The 18,009-nt window shown below is 48.8% G+C and overlaps 1 protein-coding gene across 3 annotated transcripts in view; it reads left to right on the top strand.

Moving 5' to 3' along the window:
- Positions 1–17,230, top strand: part of uhrf1 (ubiquitin-like with PHD and ring finger domains 1) — a 39,961-nt gene extending 22,731 nt beyond the window's left edge. For 2 of the 3 annotated variants that reach the window (XM_042056290.1, XM_042056291.1), the window contains exons 2-17: positions 2,093–2,255; positions 3,276–3,536; positions 3,936–4,090; positions 6,134–6,349; positions 8,126–8,241; positions 8,885–9,071; positions 9,274–9,397; positions 9,786–9,893; positions 11,759–11,863; positions 11,975–12,081; positions 12,312–12,474; positions 13,557–13,694; positions 14,293–14,416; positions 15,882–16,039; positions 16,261–16,359; positions 16,720–17,211. In XM_042056290.1, the coding sequence (XP_041912224.1) occupies positions 2,103–2,255; positions 3,276–3,536; positions 3,936–4,090; positions 6,134–6,349; positions 8,126–8,241; positions 8,885–9,071; positions 9,274–9,397; positions 9,786–9,893; positions 11,759–11,863; positions 11,975–12,081; positions 12,312–12,474; positions 13,557–13,694; positions 14,293–14,416; positions 15,882–16,039; positions 16,261–16,359; positions 16,720–16,866 (2,361 nt within the window). In that variant the 5' untranslated portion in view covers positions 2,093–2,102 and the 3' untranslated portion in view covers positions 16,867–17,211. Of the gene's footprint in view, positions 1–521; positions 722–2,092; positions 2,256–3,275; positions 3,537–3,935; positions 4,091–6,133; positions 6,350–8,125; positions 8,242–8,884; positions 9,072–9,273; positions 9,398–9,785; positions 9,894–11,758; positions 11,864–11,974; positions 12,082–12,311; positions 12,475–13,556; positions 13,695–14,292; positions 14,417–15,881; positions 16,040–16,260; positions 16,360–16,719 lie in introns of those variants that run through there. The other variant, XM_042056289.1, reaches the window with a different exon arrangement.
- Positions 17,231–18,009: the final 779 nt, after the last annotated feature.

Genomic DNA, 18,009 nt, shown 5'->3' on the forward strand with positions numbered 1-18,009 from the left:
GTGCAAACGGCATAATCAGTGAGGGTGGACCTGCGCTGAGTGCTGTGGCGTCTAGTGCCGAGAAGAGAAGAATTAGCTTATTCATTTTGGCGTTTCAGAGATCTCCCGCCAAATTTGGATGAAGCGGACTGACTCACAACAATGTAACGCGCCACAAATGGCTGATTATTGAGTCAAATTGCGCGAAGCAGCGGCGCCCACTGGGCAACAGATGAGCACGTTTTCCACCAAGTCCACTGATAACCAAATGTATTGCCATATTCATAAGGGCGTGTGGAAACTGCAATAAGGTCGGCGCTACCAGCCCAATTCAAGTTCTCTAGATGGTTTATTTGGAGTTGACTTGCATGTTGTTTTCAAGTCTTCAGCTGGACGTGGGTCGTTTACATAATCTCGCGTAAAAACAGAGGAAAGCATGCCTGCAACGAGACCCTAGTTTCGCGCGCTGGGATTAAGCTCCAGCCTCAAACGTGAATGATAGACCTGAAAGCCAATGACAGAGCAGATCAGTAGTCCCCTGGACCAATAGCAGAGCAGCAAGTCTGGACCAGGAGGACAAACACGTTGTGGAAGAATCTTATTGATTCGGCTTTCAACTTTCTGTAGACATCCTGGAGAAGAGAATTTGGTCAGCTATTAAATTCAGAGCCTCATAATAGTTTGGAGGTTTTTGGGTGATCATTTGCCGCGATTCCCTTTTTGTGTTTGGAAGTTAATAGAGGTAAGTTTGAGTTTTTTGATCTGTGTCTATATTTGGTGGAAGTTGGGTAACCGTGCAAAGAGATTGTCAAGTTAATGTTAGCTAGCGAACGTCAAGTGAATTTACCCTGGCAGTAACCAAATTTAGCGGCAATTTGATCACTTCTTCAAAATTAGGAACTATTTTGCAACGGGATTGTCGTTGAATATTTCCTAAATTACCGATATGTTGCAATGAATATAGCTTTGTTTTGTTGCTTGTACGACATGTAACGTTAAGTTAGTTTTACAGACCACGAGAAGACTAACTGTTAAGGATAAGTGCAGTCAAATCTTATTTTAAAAATCCTTGCTTGTTAACACTTAATAACGTTTATTGAAAGCCATTTTACTTTGTAGTGGAAGACAGTCAGCTGGCTAGTTTTACGGTGAAGCCAGTTGTCAGTGGGTGACTAGAAGTCCTCATGGGCAGCCTTCTGCAGATGGCCATTCGGGGATTAACGTTAGCTCAGTTTGTTAGGGGTTGGTAGAGTGTGTTAACGTTACTTCAGACAGGTCTCCATCAGCTAGCTGGCTAGCTAACTATTCAGTACAAATGGGTAAGATTAGTTAGTAGAGTCGATGTAGCTAGGTAGCTAACGCTAACAAAAGTGCCCAGCCTTACAACCAATCGGCAAAGAGGAAACAAATGCCTAGTAGCGCGGTCTAACGTTAACCGAAAGGCACATTGCAAGTGCTTGATAACCTACGTGAGTGTCCACAGGTCTGATTGACTTATGGTTAAAATGTAAATCATCTAGCTGTTATACTGTTATTGTGGTGATCCTTTTTAGTATCACGGGATATTACTAACTGTAACGTTACCTAAATAGATAGTCTGAGGGAAGGCGTTGTTCGGTGTTAATCATTCTGAACAAAGGCATTCAGTTCCGTTAGCCTTATGCGCCCATCGCTCGTAATTTAGTTCGCATTCGGACCTTAGACTTACTTCGTAAATGTGTTGGTGTAACTTGGCTCCGAACACTGACAGTACAAGCTTGAGCATTGGACCTCGAGTCTAGAATCACTTTTGGGCCCGACAAACACTAGGGGGCGCATCATGTCTCAAGACAACAGAACCAGCACGGGGCGGAGCTGAGAAGCCTAAATGAGTATATTGCCTCCTAAAATGTGTTTGAAGTGGCAGGCAGAATCAGCCGTTGTAAAAGGATTTTGTATCTGAGTTAGCAATAACTGACGAGATCTTTGATCAGTCTCTGAGAACTTTTCACTGTCAAGTAACCTCCTCTTCAGATGACACCTGACACCCCAGGCTATTATTGTCCTAGTGTTGAGGTTCTGTATGAACACTGTTGCTAGACACAGTATTGAGTGTCGCGGCTTCCTCCTGCAGGGCTGCTGCAATGTGGATTCAGGTGCGCACCATGGACGGCAAGGAGACCCACAGGGTGGACTCCCTGTCCAAGCTCACCAAGGTGGACGACCTGCGGCTCAAGATCATGGAACTTTTCAAGGTGGAGCCGGAGAGGCAAAGGCTCTTTTACCGGGGCAAGCAGGTATGGACCAATCAGAGCCCTCCACTGTGGAACATTCGCACACATTCACCCCGCCCCCCCTTCCCCCCCAGACCCAACCTCACACAGATCCAGACTCTCAGCCTCACAAACACACACACCCACACACTTCTAGACCCATACTCATGACTCATGAGGTAAACATGCCTGGCCCTTCCACCTATAAACCTTGCTCATACTTCCTGCTTAGGATCCCTCGTGGGTGTGTATGTGCATGCGTGCATGAGGGCGAGAGATGGTGCATCTGACATGGTTTATGGAGATACACTTTCATGCCAGAGCAAGCTATTTAGCTGTATGAAAGGCATGCTGCCTGTAGATGGCTGTCCTCGCTGTTCACTTGTGTATGGTGGTCACATGGTGTAAGTGGCTTGTTTCTGTGTGTGTCTGGGCTGTGCGTGTAAGACGAGGGCAGTCATCAGCCCTGACCGAACGTAGGAAAACGTGTATTTGAACAGCCATTGCATAGACTGCATAGACTGTGATGTATTGAGTAACCGGTGCCAGTTTCCTGGACCCAGATTAAGCCAAGTCCTGCCGTAATGCTGTTTTTCATCGTCCTTTAGGTTCTCGTTTAGTCTGGGACTAAACGTTATGCCTAGGAAGCCAGTCTCGTATTATGTTACGTAAACAAAGCTGAAAGCCCCTTCTTGGCATTCTTTCTGTTTTTTGTTTTTTTTCTTCCGTTCCCGTCTTGCATTTGTAAAGGTAAATCTTTTGCTGCGTCATCTGAGGTTTATTTAAGTGTGTCAGAAGTGTGAGCAAAAGCCTCTGGATGCACACGCCTGTCCAGGCTACGCCATTTCGAGTTAACATAATGTGCAAATGTTGCAAAACCTGTTGAGATTGAACGTTCCCGACATGTTTCGGACGTCCGCTTCTGATTTAGGAGTAAATGTGTCTTAATCTCAGGGCCGCCCTCTCCTCGTGTGTGTGTGTGTGTGTGTGTTTCAGATGGAGAATGTCCTCATAATTATTGACTATAACGTGTGTGTGTTTCAGATGGAGGATGGACACACCATCTTTGACTACAACGTGGGCCTTAACGACATCGTCCAGCTGCTGGTCCGGCAGACCGCTCCCCCTGCGCCGGTCCCCAAGGAGAAGGAGGCGGAGCTCTCTGACTCCGACTCTGGCTGTGGCTCCGCCCAGAGCGAGTCTGACAAGTGCTCGACGCACGGCGAGGGGGACGGACAGGCCGCAGGAAGCTCCACCCAGACAGACGCCCTGGACCTGGTCGACCCAGGCTTCGGCTTCTACAAGGTCAGAATGAGTCAGAGCGCTTAGGTTGGAGTCTCTCTCTCACACACACACACACACACACACTCTCACACACACACACTGAGCAAGTCTGAGCAGTTGGGATCAGGCTGCACTGTAGTTCCTCCGCCTGGACACAGGTGGCGCTGTGCTCACTGCCTTTTTAATGCGGTGGGATTTGTATACACATCGTTGCTGATAGTATTACACCGGACACACCCACCAAACAATAGAAAACGTACCTCAAAGCCTGTTGCATACAAGTGCACACCATTTTGACCAAACGTGTTTAGTCAGGAACATTTAGCAAAACGCTTTGAGATTGAACTTGTCTCAGATTTCTGTAGGTGGTGGACAGTTCGTAGTGGGAAGTTGCTTTAGAATTGTTTGTTTTTCCGACAGATAAATGAATTTGTGGACGCCAGAGATCTGAACATGGGAGCCTGGTTTGAGGCGAAGGTCGTCAACGTCACCAAGACGACCAAGAGCTCAGCCGAGGGAGACGAACAGACTGAGGCGGCGGAGGAGGAGATCCGCTACCATGTCACATACGAGGAGTAAGCAAAACACACACACATCCGTTACCATGTCACATATGAGGAGTAGGCATCACACACACACACACACAGGTCCGTTACCATGTCACATGAGGAGTAGGCATCACACACACACACACACACACACAGGTCCGTTACCATGTCACATATGAGGAGTAGGCATCACACACACACACACACACAGGTCCGTTACCATGTCACATATGAGGAGTAGGCATCACACACACACACACACACAGGTCTGTTACCATGTCACATGAGGAGTAGGCATCACACACACACACACACACAGGTCCGTTACCATGTCACATATGAGGAGTAGGCATCACACACGTCTGTTAGCACATTACATGTGGAACTTAGACTGCACCTCTCACTCGACACACACACTCTACATGAGTGTCGCCACATCAGGTATTGAGAGTAATCCTGCACTTGCCCCAGAAGAGGGCTGGAGAAACACACACGCTGGCCTTTGCCGTTGGTTGCAGGTGGGTGTGGAGGAAGCAGCAGCAGGAATAATGACCAAGTTCAGGCACAGCAGCATAATCTGGTGCTAGAGAAACAAACTGCACACCAAGTTCAGGCACAGCAGCATAATCTGGTGCTAGAGAAACAAACTTGAGTAGAACTGGAAAATGAGTAACTGTTTTAACCAGAGTTGCACACTTGGCTTTTTTCTTGCGTAGAGGTGAGGGTTGCGACGCGGCAGCGACAGTGCAGTGCTACTGTAGCGGACGTGGGCCGTGTACTGGTTCTAATTGGCTGCAGGGTACGAGTGTTCCATGTATCGCCATAGCATAACGGAAACAACAGCTGGCAATGCATGCGGAGCAGAGTGTTTATCTGGTACAGTGAACGGGCCACAGCTGAACATGGCGTAGAAGCTCACCACACACATACACACACACACGCACACAGTGAGGTTTTCATTTGGGATGCCATGGCAGGTGGCAGGGTGTTTTTGTGGTGGCAGTTAACTTCATTGTCTGTGTGTGGTGGCAGCAAATTAATTTTGTGTGTGGTGTGTGTGGTGTGTGTGTGTGTGTGTGTGTGTGTGTGTGTGTGTGTGTGTGTGCATGCATGCTTTGGTTCTTGGTTGAATCTGGGTGGGCCTGCGTCTGTTTGCTGGTTGTTGGCGGGTGTGTTGTGCAGTAGGGGGATGGTTGAATCTGTGTGTGTGCGTGCACATGAGTGTGCTGGCGGTTGGTTGTGTGTGGGTTTGGTGACCGTTGGCAGGATGCCATCTTTCCCCGTGTGCTGCAGATTGCAGGCTGAAATGTTGAGTGGGAAGGTCCAGGGGCCGGTCACTGCATTGGCCGAGGGGTATTCTGACCGTACCTCAGGATGGGGGGTGTGTGTGTGTTGCCTATACTCTGGGAGCACATTTGAGCTTGGTAGCAGCTGCTTTTCCCATCATTACTGAACACATCTTTAGCTGGAAGTAACGTTTAATCTATTTATTATTTATTTTTTTAAATTTGTGGGGGTTTACCTGCCTTAGCTATGTAAACCTGTGACTACCTCTGCGGCTCTCGGGCGCCCCCCAGGGGAAAGCCTCTGCCGTAGACGATGTCTATCGCACATGCCCTAGTACAGTCTGACTGAGTTCTGTTTCTCATTATAGCGCTGTATGGACCTCCTCGACAATTAGCGTCGTTTTTCTCCTTATAGAGGAAAAAATGGTTTTCTGTGTGTAAATCGCTTTGTGTTGCTCTGATAATAATTGCGCTCTTACTTCCTTGCTTAAATGGTTTGCAGCTGATTGCAGTCTGTGTGTAATATGTGTGGTCTGGATCATAGTGCGTTCCAGTAACCACAACAATGGCCTTTTCGTGTGTGTGTGTGTGTAGGGAGACTCATGCAGGCGACGTGTTTCTTGTATCTGTGTTTCCTTCACACACACACGTCGCCTGCATGAGTCTTCCTACACACACACACACCCTTGACTCGTTCACCCAGTGCTCACACATTCATCCTGTTTGTGTGCTACTCTATCCTGTGTCTCGCTCAACCCTGTGTGTGTGTGTGTGCCCGCTGTAGCTACCCAGACTACGGGGTGGTGGAGATGGCGGGTAAGGACGTGCGGCCGCGGGCACGGACGGTCTACCAGTGGCACCAGCTGGAGGAGGGAATGGTGGTGATGCTCAACTACAACCCTGACGAGCCCAAGGACCGCGGCTACTGGTACGACGCACAGATCCAGAGGAAGAAGGAGACACGCACACAGAGGGAGATCTACGCCAAGATACTGCTCGGGTACGCGTGTGTGTGGCATCTACTTGAAGTTACTGCTTGAGTGGGGCGGGGGTCTACTCTAAGTTACTGCTTGGGTGTGTGTTTGAGTTAGGGCAGTGCAAGTAATTGAATTTTTATTTCAATCTTAATTTTTGGCTCCAAACGATCACAAAAATGGTATAATCGAGAGGAAAAAAACACATTCCGTTAGGAAATCGGGGTTTTTGGAAATGGATAGAATTTCAACTCCTACAGCGTACTGATTCACGCTGCTGTGCTTGACAGGCTCCTCCCTTCTGTGCACAGGCCACTCAAGCAGTTTGGGGTTGCGTGTGTCTGCTTGTGCAGTCGCTAGCATCATGAACCACGCCAAAATTGTAACTAGCGTGTTCTCTGCTTAGTTTGTTATGATCACTGTCAATCAAGGCGACCAAACTACTTGGAGAACTTATGGCAAGATGGCTAATCTAAATTTTGTACACACCTGATTTTTTTTAAATTATTTTTTTATCAGCATGTTACAGGTTGTCTATTAGCTTCTACTAGTGCAAGAGGATAACATGTTACAGGTTGTCTATAAGCTTCTACTATTGCAAGAGGAAAACATTACACGCACACTGATATGTCACTAGACATTAAGAAATCATGTTTATTTCAAATACTTACATCACTGACAACAGTAGTAAGGCCAGGATATTGTCATTTTAAAAGTGAAGTTGCAGCCCTCAACTGATGTCATGTTGTGTTTTGGCCTGATGTGCCATCCTCCACCTATCTGCTAATCACAAAGTCAGTAGTGTTTCGGCATCCGGGTTGCCAGCTCTGCCAGTCGGGGAGGGGGGGGAAGATACACCGCTCTACAGTATTTTGAAAGTGATTGCAGTACCAGTTTTTGCCACAATCTTACATACGGTTCCTTTAAGTTTTACAAGTTATTTAATTCCACTTGGTTTCCTTATTTCCATTATAGCCTATTAGTGATATTTTTCTGGGCTTGTGGCAATAACAGATAAGGCTAACGTACCCCTCCCCAACCCTGAAGAGCTATGCTTTATAAATGAAGTGTGTCTGGGATGCTGAGACGTGGAGTGATGGTTGTGTGTGTCTGTTTAGGGACACTGAGTGATTTGTTGTCTGTGTGTGTTTAGGGATGCTTTGATGTGTAGTTACTGTGTGTGTGTAGGGATGCTGTGCCGTGTAGTGATTTGTTTGTGTGTGTAGGGATGCTTTGATGTGTAGTTTCACTGTGTGTGTGTGTGTGTTTAGGAATGCTGTGTTGTGATTTGTTTGTGTGTGTTTAGGAATGCTGTGCCGCATAATTATTTATTTGTTTGTTTGTGTGAAGGTGTGTTTAGAGATGCTGTGCTGTGTAGTGATTTGTTGTTTGTGTGTGCGTGTATGCACGCCAGTGCCATTAGGAATGCTGTTATGTAGTATTTTGTTTTGTTTGTTCGTGTGTTTAGGGATTCTGTGCGTGTGTGTGTGTGCGCGCGCGCACCAGTGCCATTGGGAATGCTGTGTCATGTAGTGTTTGTTTGTGTTTAGGGATTCTGTGCTGTGTGATTAGAATATGTGTACCAGTGCCGTTAGGGATGCTGTGTAGTGATTTGTGTGTGTGTGGGATTCTGTGCTGTGTGATTAGAATGTGTGTACCAGTGCCGTTAGGGATGCTGTGCGGTGTAGTGATTTTGTTTGTGTGTGTGTGGGATTCTGTGCTTTGTAATTGGTGTGTGTGCACGCGCGCCAGTGCCATTAGGCATGCTGTGTCATGTAGCGATTTGTTGTCTGTGTGTTTAGGGAAGCTGGGGACTCTCTGAACGACTGCCGCATCATGTTTGTGACGGAAATCTACAAGATCGAGGAAGCGGGCAGCAAGGGTGGAGCAGAACCGGGATCTGAGAGCCCGCTCAAGAGTAAGTGTGTGTGTGTGAGAGCCCGCTCAAGAGTAAGTGTGTGTGTGTGTGTGTGTGTGTGAGCCCACGTAAGACTAGGTGTGTGAGCCCACGTAAGACTAGGTGTGTGAGCCCACGTAAGACTGGGTGTGTGTGTGTGTGTGTGTGTGTGTGTGTGAGCCCACGTAAGACTAGGTGTGTGTGTGTGTGTGTGTGTGTGTGTGTGTGAGCCCACGTAAGACTGGGTGTGTGTGTGAGCCCACGTAAGACTGGGTGTGTGTGTGAGCCCACGTAAGACTGGGTGTGTGTGTGTGTGTGTGTGTGTGTGTGTGAGCCCACGTAAGACTGGGTGTGTGTGTGTGTGCCCACGTAAGACTAGGTGTGTGTGTGTGTGAGCCCACGTAAGACTAGGTGTGTGTGTGTGTGCGTGTGTGTGTGTGTGCGTGTGTGTGTGAGCCCACGTAAGACTAGGTGTGTGTGTGTGTGTGTGAACTCTCTTAAGACTAGGTGTGTGTGCAGAAGAATGGGAGATGGTAGTTGTTTATGTGTTTACTAGTGGAAGGGATGGTATATGGTCATCAGTAGCATGGACCAGCACTAGACATGCTGGGTAGGGAACTCTGCCTGGTCCAACCTGTGTGTGTGTGTGTGTGTGTGTGTGTAGGGTCCAACGGGCCAGAGTGTAAGCACTGTAAGGATAACCCCAGCAAGAACTGCCGCTGGTGTAACTGCCACGTGTGCGGCGTGAAGCAGGACCCGGACAAGCAGCTGCTGTGTGACGAGTGTGACATGGCGTTCCACACGTACTGCCTCAACCCTCCGCTGGAGAGCATCCCTGAAGACGAGGACTGGTAAGGGGGGGGGGGGGGGGGGGAGGAGGAATGTTTCATGAAAAGGAAAAAAAACGTGTGTGTGTGTGTGTGTTGCACCTGAGTCGCAGGACCAGCCAAACTATGAAAAAAAAGTGACTTATAGTCCGGAAAATACGGTACCTTGGAATATCATAAATGAAGTAATATAAAGTGATGTGATATTTTTGTGTGTGTGGCTCAGGTACTGCCCAGACTGCAGGAACGATGTAAATGAGGTGGTGTTGGCGGGAGAGAAACTGAAAGAGAGCAAGAAGAAGTCCAAGATGGCGTCCGCTAACTCCTCCAGCCAGAGGGACTGGGGCAAGGTACCGTTACGCCCGGGGCTGAGGGGTTATTATGGTGTGTGTGTGTGTGTGTGTGTGGGGGGGGGGGGTCTGGATGAGCCATATCTGTGCGTGTAGAGTGATGACGATGAGAACAGATTGCATGCAGATGGTTTTGTCTGTTCTGTCAGAGTTGGTTATCCTTACACCAGAAGACTGACCAGATTTGGGAGAGATTCTTGAAAGATTGTAGTCTTTTGAGTAAAGCTTGACTGACTCTAATCTTTCAAAAGTCTTTCCCAAATCTTGTCAAAGTCTTCTGATGTATGGGTAGCATAAGTTAGTCTTAGGTTGGCCTCTGTTTATGAAATGCTGCTTTGGCACTGGCGAGTGTGATCTGCTGGTTAACCTTTGAACTCTAAACCCACAGGGCATGGCGTGTGTGGGGCGCACCAAGCAGTGTACCATCGTACCCTCCAACCACTACGGGCGAGTGCCAGGGGTGCCCGTCGGAACCCAGTGGAAGTTCCGTGTGCAGGTAAGCGGCCGTTAGCGGAGCATCAGATGTAGTCAGCAGTGTGTGTCTGAAATGTGTCTAATAGTGTTGTCACGATACCAAAATTAATGTTTCGATACCAAGTCAAGAATTTCGATACTTCTCTCAGGATCTCTGTTCAGATGTAAAAGTTTGCCATAGTTGCTTAGCCTATTTCTAAATTACATTGAACCCAAATAGTAGGCCTAAATGACCCAAATCCCACAGCTTAGGTAGGTTAGCAACACAAACTTGAGAGATGCAAATGAACTTGATATTAGCCTATTATTATGTGTTACCATAGCATCACTTGAACTAGCAGCCATCTCTCGCTGTTTATAGCACGACAGCTGCGCTTACGTGTGTGTGTGAGGAGAGAAGACGCACAGCCACAGGTTAGGGGAGGAGGCGCTAGAAGCATGCCTTGTGCACACGCATGTTACTTCAAAAGAACACGGTCATTCTCAAAAATATCGATACTAATAAAATTAGTCATCGTGACATTAATTTCAGGGTATTGCGATACTTTTGTAGTATCGGTGCACCGTGCAACACTAGTGTGTAATGTTCAAATATCAGAGCTGCCTGCTAGCTGCAGTAATGAGTAGAAACAGAGGTCATCTCACTAAGTTTAAATGTTAAAGCAGAGTTACAGCTGCATCAGATGTGGCAGTAGTGTGTGTGGTCGGTCTTCACTAGAACAGTCTGGAACAGAAGAGTTGTGTATGGTTTCCTACTGGTGAGCTATGTTAAAGCACTGCTGTGAAGCCCCCTGTGGTGGATGTCCTGTGTACACAAGGGTAGGAGTCCAGGGGCCTGTTGCACAAAAGCAGAATTAAGACATCCGGGATAAGTAACTGAGCTGCGCTCAATGAATCCAAAACAAGGGCGTACAGGCTTAATTGGCTGCACAACGAGCAAGCCAGGATGAGCAGACACGTATTCATCAAGCCAGGTGAAACCTATCCTGGATAAGTGCGCGTTCACTACTCCCTCAGATAGACCCCGCCACTGATCATAGATTCACTGATTCACCATGGCAACTAGAGCGGCTTCATTGCTTCTTCTACGGTGTGAAGTAGGTAGCGAGGGCCTTTTCACAACAGCAACAAACAGCAACACCTCTGTTTAGGAGAATATTGCAACTAGTTCCGCGACCACCACGCGCAAAATGATTTGGCACTCCCGTGACGTCACATTGTCGCATTACAGGTCGGGAATGGCGAGTATGTAAAAATTAAAGGAACCATATGTAAGATTGTGGTCAAAACTGGTACTGCAATCACTTTCAAATTACTGTAGAGCGTGTATCCCCTCCCCCCTGACTCGAGGTTGCCAACCCGGATGCCGAAACACTACTGACTTCGTGATTAGTAGATGGGTGGAGGGTGGCGCATCAGGCCAAAACACAGAATGACATAAAAAAACACAACATCAACATCAGTTGAGGGCTGCAACTTCACTTTTTAAATGACAATATCCTGGCCGGACTACTGTTGTCAGTGACTGCTGACTGAGATAAGGGATGAGATTAAATAGATCCTGGAATTTAGCCTGGTCTGGAGCAGGCTAGCTCCACAGAATAAATCACCATGGTAACTTATATCATAACATATCCTGCTGCCCCCTATCCCGCTTTTGTGCAACTAGATCACAGATAAATTGAGCCAGGATAACCAAGATATCCCGGCTTAATCCCTTATCCTAGTTTTGTGCAATAGGCCCCAGGAAGTTGTGCCTCTTGGACGACTTTGTGTTGGGCTTCAATTTTAGCTTTGACTGGAGTTGTGTTATTGAATCTCCTGCTTGGGAGTGCTATGTGGTGCCCGGTGATCTCTGTTGGGACTGACGTGCGTCTCTGTTCCCAGGTCAGCGAGTCAGGCGTGCACAGACCCCATGTGGCCGGGATCCACGGGAGGAGCAACGACGGCGCCTACTCTCTGGTGCTCGCCGGCGGCTACGAGGACGACAAGGTGGGTGCTGCCGGTACTGACCGCCACGGTACTGACCGCTATGGTACTGACTACTACGCTAGCCCAGCACATTGTTACTCATGTGTGTCTCCTCTCGCTCTCTCGCTCTAGGATGATGGAAATGAGTTTACGTACACAGGCTCTGGGGGGCGGGATCTGTCTGGGAATAAGAGAACAGCTGAGCAGTCATGTGACCAGAAACTGACCAATATGAACAGGTGAGCGCTTTTGTTCTCTGCTAAAAGTTTGACCAGAGTGTGAGAAGTGTGTGTCTGTCTGTCTTGTCAGGATTTGGAGCAGGGCATGGAGCTGTGTTTGTTGGGTGAGTGTCTCTGACTGTATGTGTGTGTGTGTGTGTGTGTGTGTGTCTGTTCTGTGAGCAGGGCTTGGAGTGTGAACTGGGGGTGTGTTGGGCGAGGGTCTCTGACTGTGTGTGTTGTGTGAGCAGGGCGTTGGCGCTGAACTGTAACGCTCCGGTGAATGAGAAGAACGGTGCGGAGGCGAAGGACTGGAAGGCGGGCAAACCGGTGCGAGTGGTGCGCAGCTGCAAGGGCCGCAAGCACAGCAAGTTCAGCCCCGAAGACGGCAACCGCTACGACGGCATCTACAAGGTAAAGACACACACACACACACACAGCTGTGCAGAGTTAGTGCTGTGATTGATTTACTGTCCCACAATTTAGAATACTGCCCTCTAGGGGTGGGAATCTCTTGGCACCTCACGATTCAATTTCGATTCAGAGGTCGATTCGATTCTAAAACGATTGATGCATCTCTTTTTTTTTTTTTTTTTTTTTTTTTTTTTTTTTTAAATCTTTGATCATTAAACAAAATGAACAGATGGATTTGCAAAGGCTGCTCTTTTTCACAAATGCAATTCATTATGTGTTCTATGTCATTAGATAAAATAAATGTTCAAAAACTTAACAAGTCAAAGAAAATCTTTCTGGGATCATAGAGATTTGTCATTTGCAATGTTCATTTCTATTATTTTGGTACTACCCAGTGACCGACATGGCGTGAGCTAACGGAATAGCTAGCTAGAAGAAGCTCTCCAGACGTAAAAGGTTGTCTACCTATTTCTGAAATGTCATTAAACCCAACAGTAGGCCTAAATGAACTAAATTCCATAGCCTACTACAGTAGCTTTCAAGGAAGCCGGTGCCGGTCGAACAGGCTTGGTTCTAGCTCGAAGTTTAGCAATTTTGTTGCAGCTCAAACATAAACAACTCGCACATGTGCCGTCACTCGTGTGTTTTTCGTGCGCATGCGTGTGCAGCAGAGAATCAGCAGGCCAGGGCCATGGAGAGCTTTCTGTAGCAGGCCCAGGGTCATGGAGAGCTTTCTGTAGCAGGCCCAGGGCCATGGAGAGCTTTCTGTAGCAGGCCCAGGGTCATGGAGAGCTTTCTGTAGCAGGCCCAGGGCCATGGAGAGCTTTCTAGATAGATTGATACTTTATTGATCCCCAAGGGGAAATTCAAGATCTTATATAAAATAGTCTTTCTTTAGCGCTCTGCAGCAGGTGAAATGATGTCCGTTTCAAAATTGCGATTATTAACTTCTCTGAATCGAGATGTAATCATTCTAGAGAGAATCAAATCTTTTTCCCACCCCTACTGCCCTCCCTACCTTACCTGTGTAAGCTGTGGTCTCTGCTGTCCCGTGTGGCTCACCTGTGCTGTGGTCTCTCCAGGTGCAGAAGTACTGGCCGGAGAAGGGCAAGTCGGGCTTCCTGGTGTGGCGCTACCTGCTGAAGCGCGACGACGATGAGCCCGCCCCCTGGACCAGAGATGGGAAGGAGCGCGTCAAGAAGCTCGGCCTCACCATGCAGGTACACACACACACACACACGCGCACGCGCACACGCACTGCCCCATCTCAGTGCCAGCACCTCCTCCTCACACACTGCCCCATTTCTCTACCAGCCAGGACCTTGCCCTTGGCTACCAAATTGTTACAAGTGGCAACCAGATTTGGTTGGCTCTGGCAATCAAAACCTTATGCCTGGTTGCCAAGTTGGCAAAGCTGGCAACCACTTTTAAAAGTTAACGTTGAGCCCTGATGCCAGTGCAGTTTTACTGTTCCTCACCACACACACACACACACACACACACACACACACACACAGGGCTTTAAAGTATTTAGGCACCATGCCTGAATTCAGGCGTGAACTGGTATGCTTAAGATTTGAAAATGGGCAATGAGACTACAGTATATATGACGTCCTCATTATTGTCTGATAACTTCAGGCACAGACATTTTTATTGCTTTAAGCCCTGCACACGTCTAACACGCCTCACACATTTCCCACACTCAAGCACACCAACCCCACGTGTGTAGTATCCTGATATGTTTGTGTGTGTGTGTGTGTGTGTGTGTGCGCGCGCACGCGAGTCGTACCCTGAAATGTTATATTTGTGTGTGTGTAGTACCCTGATGGCTACCTGGAGGCGGTTGCAGCCAAGGAGAAGGAAAAGGAGAATAAGGCCATGGAGCTGGAGGAGGAGCCAGAGACGCCCAGCAAGGGCAAGAGGAAGAGGAAGTCCCAGAAGAGTGAGTGGGCGGGGCTTGGGCAGAGACGTAGCAGTTTGGGAGCCCTTAGAAGGCTGTTTGCTGACAAACTGAATCATTTGGAAGCAGCTGTGTTGTCTTGGGAAACGGGGGGGGGGCGGGGGCGGGGTGTATACTAACAGAATAGCAGAATAACAGGCCAACCTACAGCAATGGTATTGTACTGATACACAAAGATGACCGGCTGGGTGCCAGCATGGCTGAGAAGTTATTACCAGTACAACCCGAGTGTGGCAGATTTGCTCATGTTGCCCAGATAGCTATTAAGCCGGGTTCACATTGTATTTATGGTATATTTAACTAGTTCTATAGTCATCTGTTTTATTTGACTGCTTCATTTCCGCTTTAAGCCGGGTTCACGTTGTACCCGCAAGTGGCTGCACTGCGCTATGAAGCCCACTATTTTCCATGGCTTGTGCGCGCAACAACTGGCCTGCCACTGCGCCGACCAAAGCGCAGCACAAGTGGAGTTTTAGCGCTTTGCCGCTCTTGCGCGTACCACGGTTAAACCACACTGTAAATGGATAAGATAAGGATATATACTCTTTTGATCCCGTGAGGGAAATTTGGTCTCTGCATTTAACTTAATCCGTGTATTAGTGAAACACACACAGTGAACACACAGTGAGGTGAAGCACACACTAATCCCGGCGCAGTGAGCTCGGGGAGCAGTGAGGGGTTCGGTGCCTTGCTCAAGGGCTCTTTAGCCGTGGATGTGGGCATGGGGGAGCAGTGAGGGGTTAGGTGCCTTGCTCAAGGGCACTTCAGCCGCGGCCTACTGCTCGGGGAGCAGTGAGGGGTTAGGTGCCTTGCTCAAGGGCACTTCAGCTGTGCCCACTGGTCGGGGAGCAGTGAGGGGTTAGGTGCCTTGCTCAAGGGCACTTCAGCCGTGCCCACTGGTCGGGGAGCAGTGAGGGGTTAGGTGCCTTGCTCAAGGGCACTTCAGCCGCGGCCCACTGGTCGGGGAGCAGTGAGGGGTTAGGTGCCTTGCTCAAGGGCACTTCAGCCGCGGCCCACTGGTCGGGGAGCAGTGAGGGGTTAGGTGCCTTGCTCAAGGGCACTTCAGCCGTTCCTACTGGTCGGGGAGCAGTGAGGGGTTAGGTGCCTTGCTCAAGGGCACTTCAGCCGCGGCCCGCTGGAGAGTGCTAACCAGTAGGCCACGGCTGCCCAATCAAATCATAGTTTTTTTTTTTTTTTTTCCGTTGAGCCCGACGGCGAGCACAACAAAAATCTTTGGGACATTTACCTCAACCAAGAGCAACTCTGAGCGAGCGCAGTGCATTGGCGCGTACAGTGTGAACCCGGCTTTAGCAGTTGTCCTTGCTAACACCACTAAACAGCAACACACACTGCTGGCTTGTGTTTCAGTGAACACTCAGGGGAAGTGTGTGTGTGTGTGTGGCATTGACTTGTTGCGCTAAATTTGCTGTGTGTGTGTGTGTTCCAGTGGATGCAGAGGAGAAGTCGTCCCCAACGAAGAGCCCGTCTAAGAAGATGAAGGTGGAGGCGTACAAGCTTAGCCGCGAACAGAAGGCGCTCATCAAGGAGGACGAGCTCAACAAGAAGCTCTGGGACGAGGCCATGCAGTCCCTCAGTCTGGGGCCGGTGAGTGGACACACCGACACTGTCACACACACGGTCACACACAGACTTACAAACTGACACACACACCCACACACAGTGACACACATATCTCTCTCTTTATCGTTGATCAGTTGGATGGTTATGTAGTGTACTCCATTTGCTGTCGACCGTCTGAGATGTGGAATGCTGGACGTTGTAGTTCTTTGTGGTCTTGACTGTCACTACCCCCCCCCCCCCCCCAGAAATTCCTGAATAAGGTGGAGGAGGTGTTCCTGTGCATCTGCTGCCAGGAAGTGGTCTTCCAGCCAGTCACCACAGAGTGCCAACATAATGTCTGCAGGGTAAGACACGCCCCCTCTCCCAAAACGCTGCCCCTCAGAGTGGAGTGGGTTGACTGTGTGAGGTAGTGTCACTATTAAACACACTGTAGCAGTTTTACTGTGTGAGGTAGTGTCACTATTAAACACACTGTAGCAGTTTTACTGTGTGAGGTAGTGTCACTATTAAACACACTGTAGCAGTTTTACTGTGTGTGTGTGTCTCTGACACTACCCCTTTAGAGTGGAGTGTTTTTAGAGTGTGTGTGTGTGTGTGTGTGTGTGTGTGTGTGTGTGTGTGTGTAATCGTAAGCAGCTGTTGTAACCTATACCCTTTGCATTTATGTCACTATCCTGCCCCCCCCTCCCCCTCCTGGTGTGTAGGAATGCCTCCAGAGGTCCTTTAAGGCCGAAGTGTACACGTGCCCAGCGTGCCGACACGACCTGGGCAAGAACCACCAGATGAGCGTCAACAAGTCCCTCCAGGCCGTTCTCACCCAGCTGTTCCCCGGGTACAGCAGTGGCCGATGATGCCCGCCCCGCCACACCGGCACCGCAACACGAACTCTGAGGGCGACCGCAGATCTCAGTCACTCATCGCAACGCCACCTCTGTTCCTCTGATGTATTTAAAATGTAATGACTTTTAAATCTGGGAGCAGGAGCCAATGAAATGCAATCAGTTTGTGTCTCCGCTGCCTTCATTTAGCCAGTCATGTTCAGTAGAGGCCTACACACACACACACACACACACACACACACACACCTCTCTCGCACTGCCTTCATTTAGCCAGTCATGTTCAGTAGAGTCCGACAGCCACAGGGTGAAGCGCTAGCTCTCATGCCTGGAACATACCCCCCTACACACACACACACACACACACACACACACACACACACACACACACACACACACACACACACACACACACAACACCGGTGACCATGGACTGAGATTTAATGTGTTTTATAAATGGCTGATGTTTTGTGTAGGAAATCAGGTCCTTAGTGTCAGCAGTCCACATCACTGCTGCCCTCAAATGTCTAGAATGCTGTACAGTCACACTCACACACACTCACTCTCACACACACACACACACACACACACACACACTCAGGGTGTGCCCAGTTGTATGAAATTTGTAGAAAGCAGCTGACCCGAGTTGAATCCCGTTTGCCCCAGTCCCCTTTGAAGCAGATTAGATGAGTTTGCCATTTCAGTAGCTATTCTGCCTTTGGGTCGAAATAAATGTACACACAGCTCTAAGGTAGGCACAGCCCCTTTCTCGTGTGTGTGTGTGCGTGCCTGTGTGTGTGTGTGCGTGCCTGTGTGTGTGTGTGTGCGTGCCTGTGTGTGTGTGTGCGCGTGCCTGTGTGTGTGTGTGCGCGTGCCTGTGTGTGTGTGTGTGTGCGTGCCTGTGTGTGTGCGTGCCTGTGTGTGTGCGTGCCTGTGTGTGTGTGTGTGTGTGTGTGTGCCTGTCTGTGCGTGTATGAGTGAGGGAGGTCCGATTCACCATGCTGTATTGACAATGCTGTGCTTACCTGGACCTCGTGTCCCAGAGTTAACCGTGAGCCCGTTATAGTAGGAAACACAAGCCGCCCCTCCACTCCGCAAACTTAATTGCCCTCCCCACCCTGTTGATTTGATGTTTAGCTTTAACATTCCTCTAAGTTA

Source organism: Alosa sapidissima, chromosome 12, assembly GCF_018492685.1.
Source record: "Alosa sapidissima isolate fAloSap1 chromosome 12, fAloSap1.pri, whole genome shotgun sequence".
Taxonomy (NCBI): domain Eukaryota; kingdom Metazoa; phylum Chordata; class Actinopteri; order Clupeiformes; family Clupeidae; genus Alosa; species Alosa sapidissima.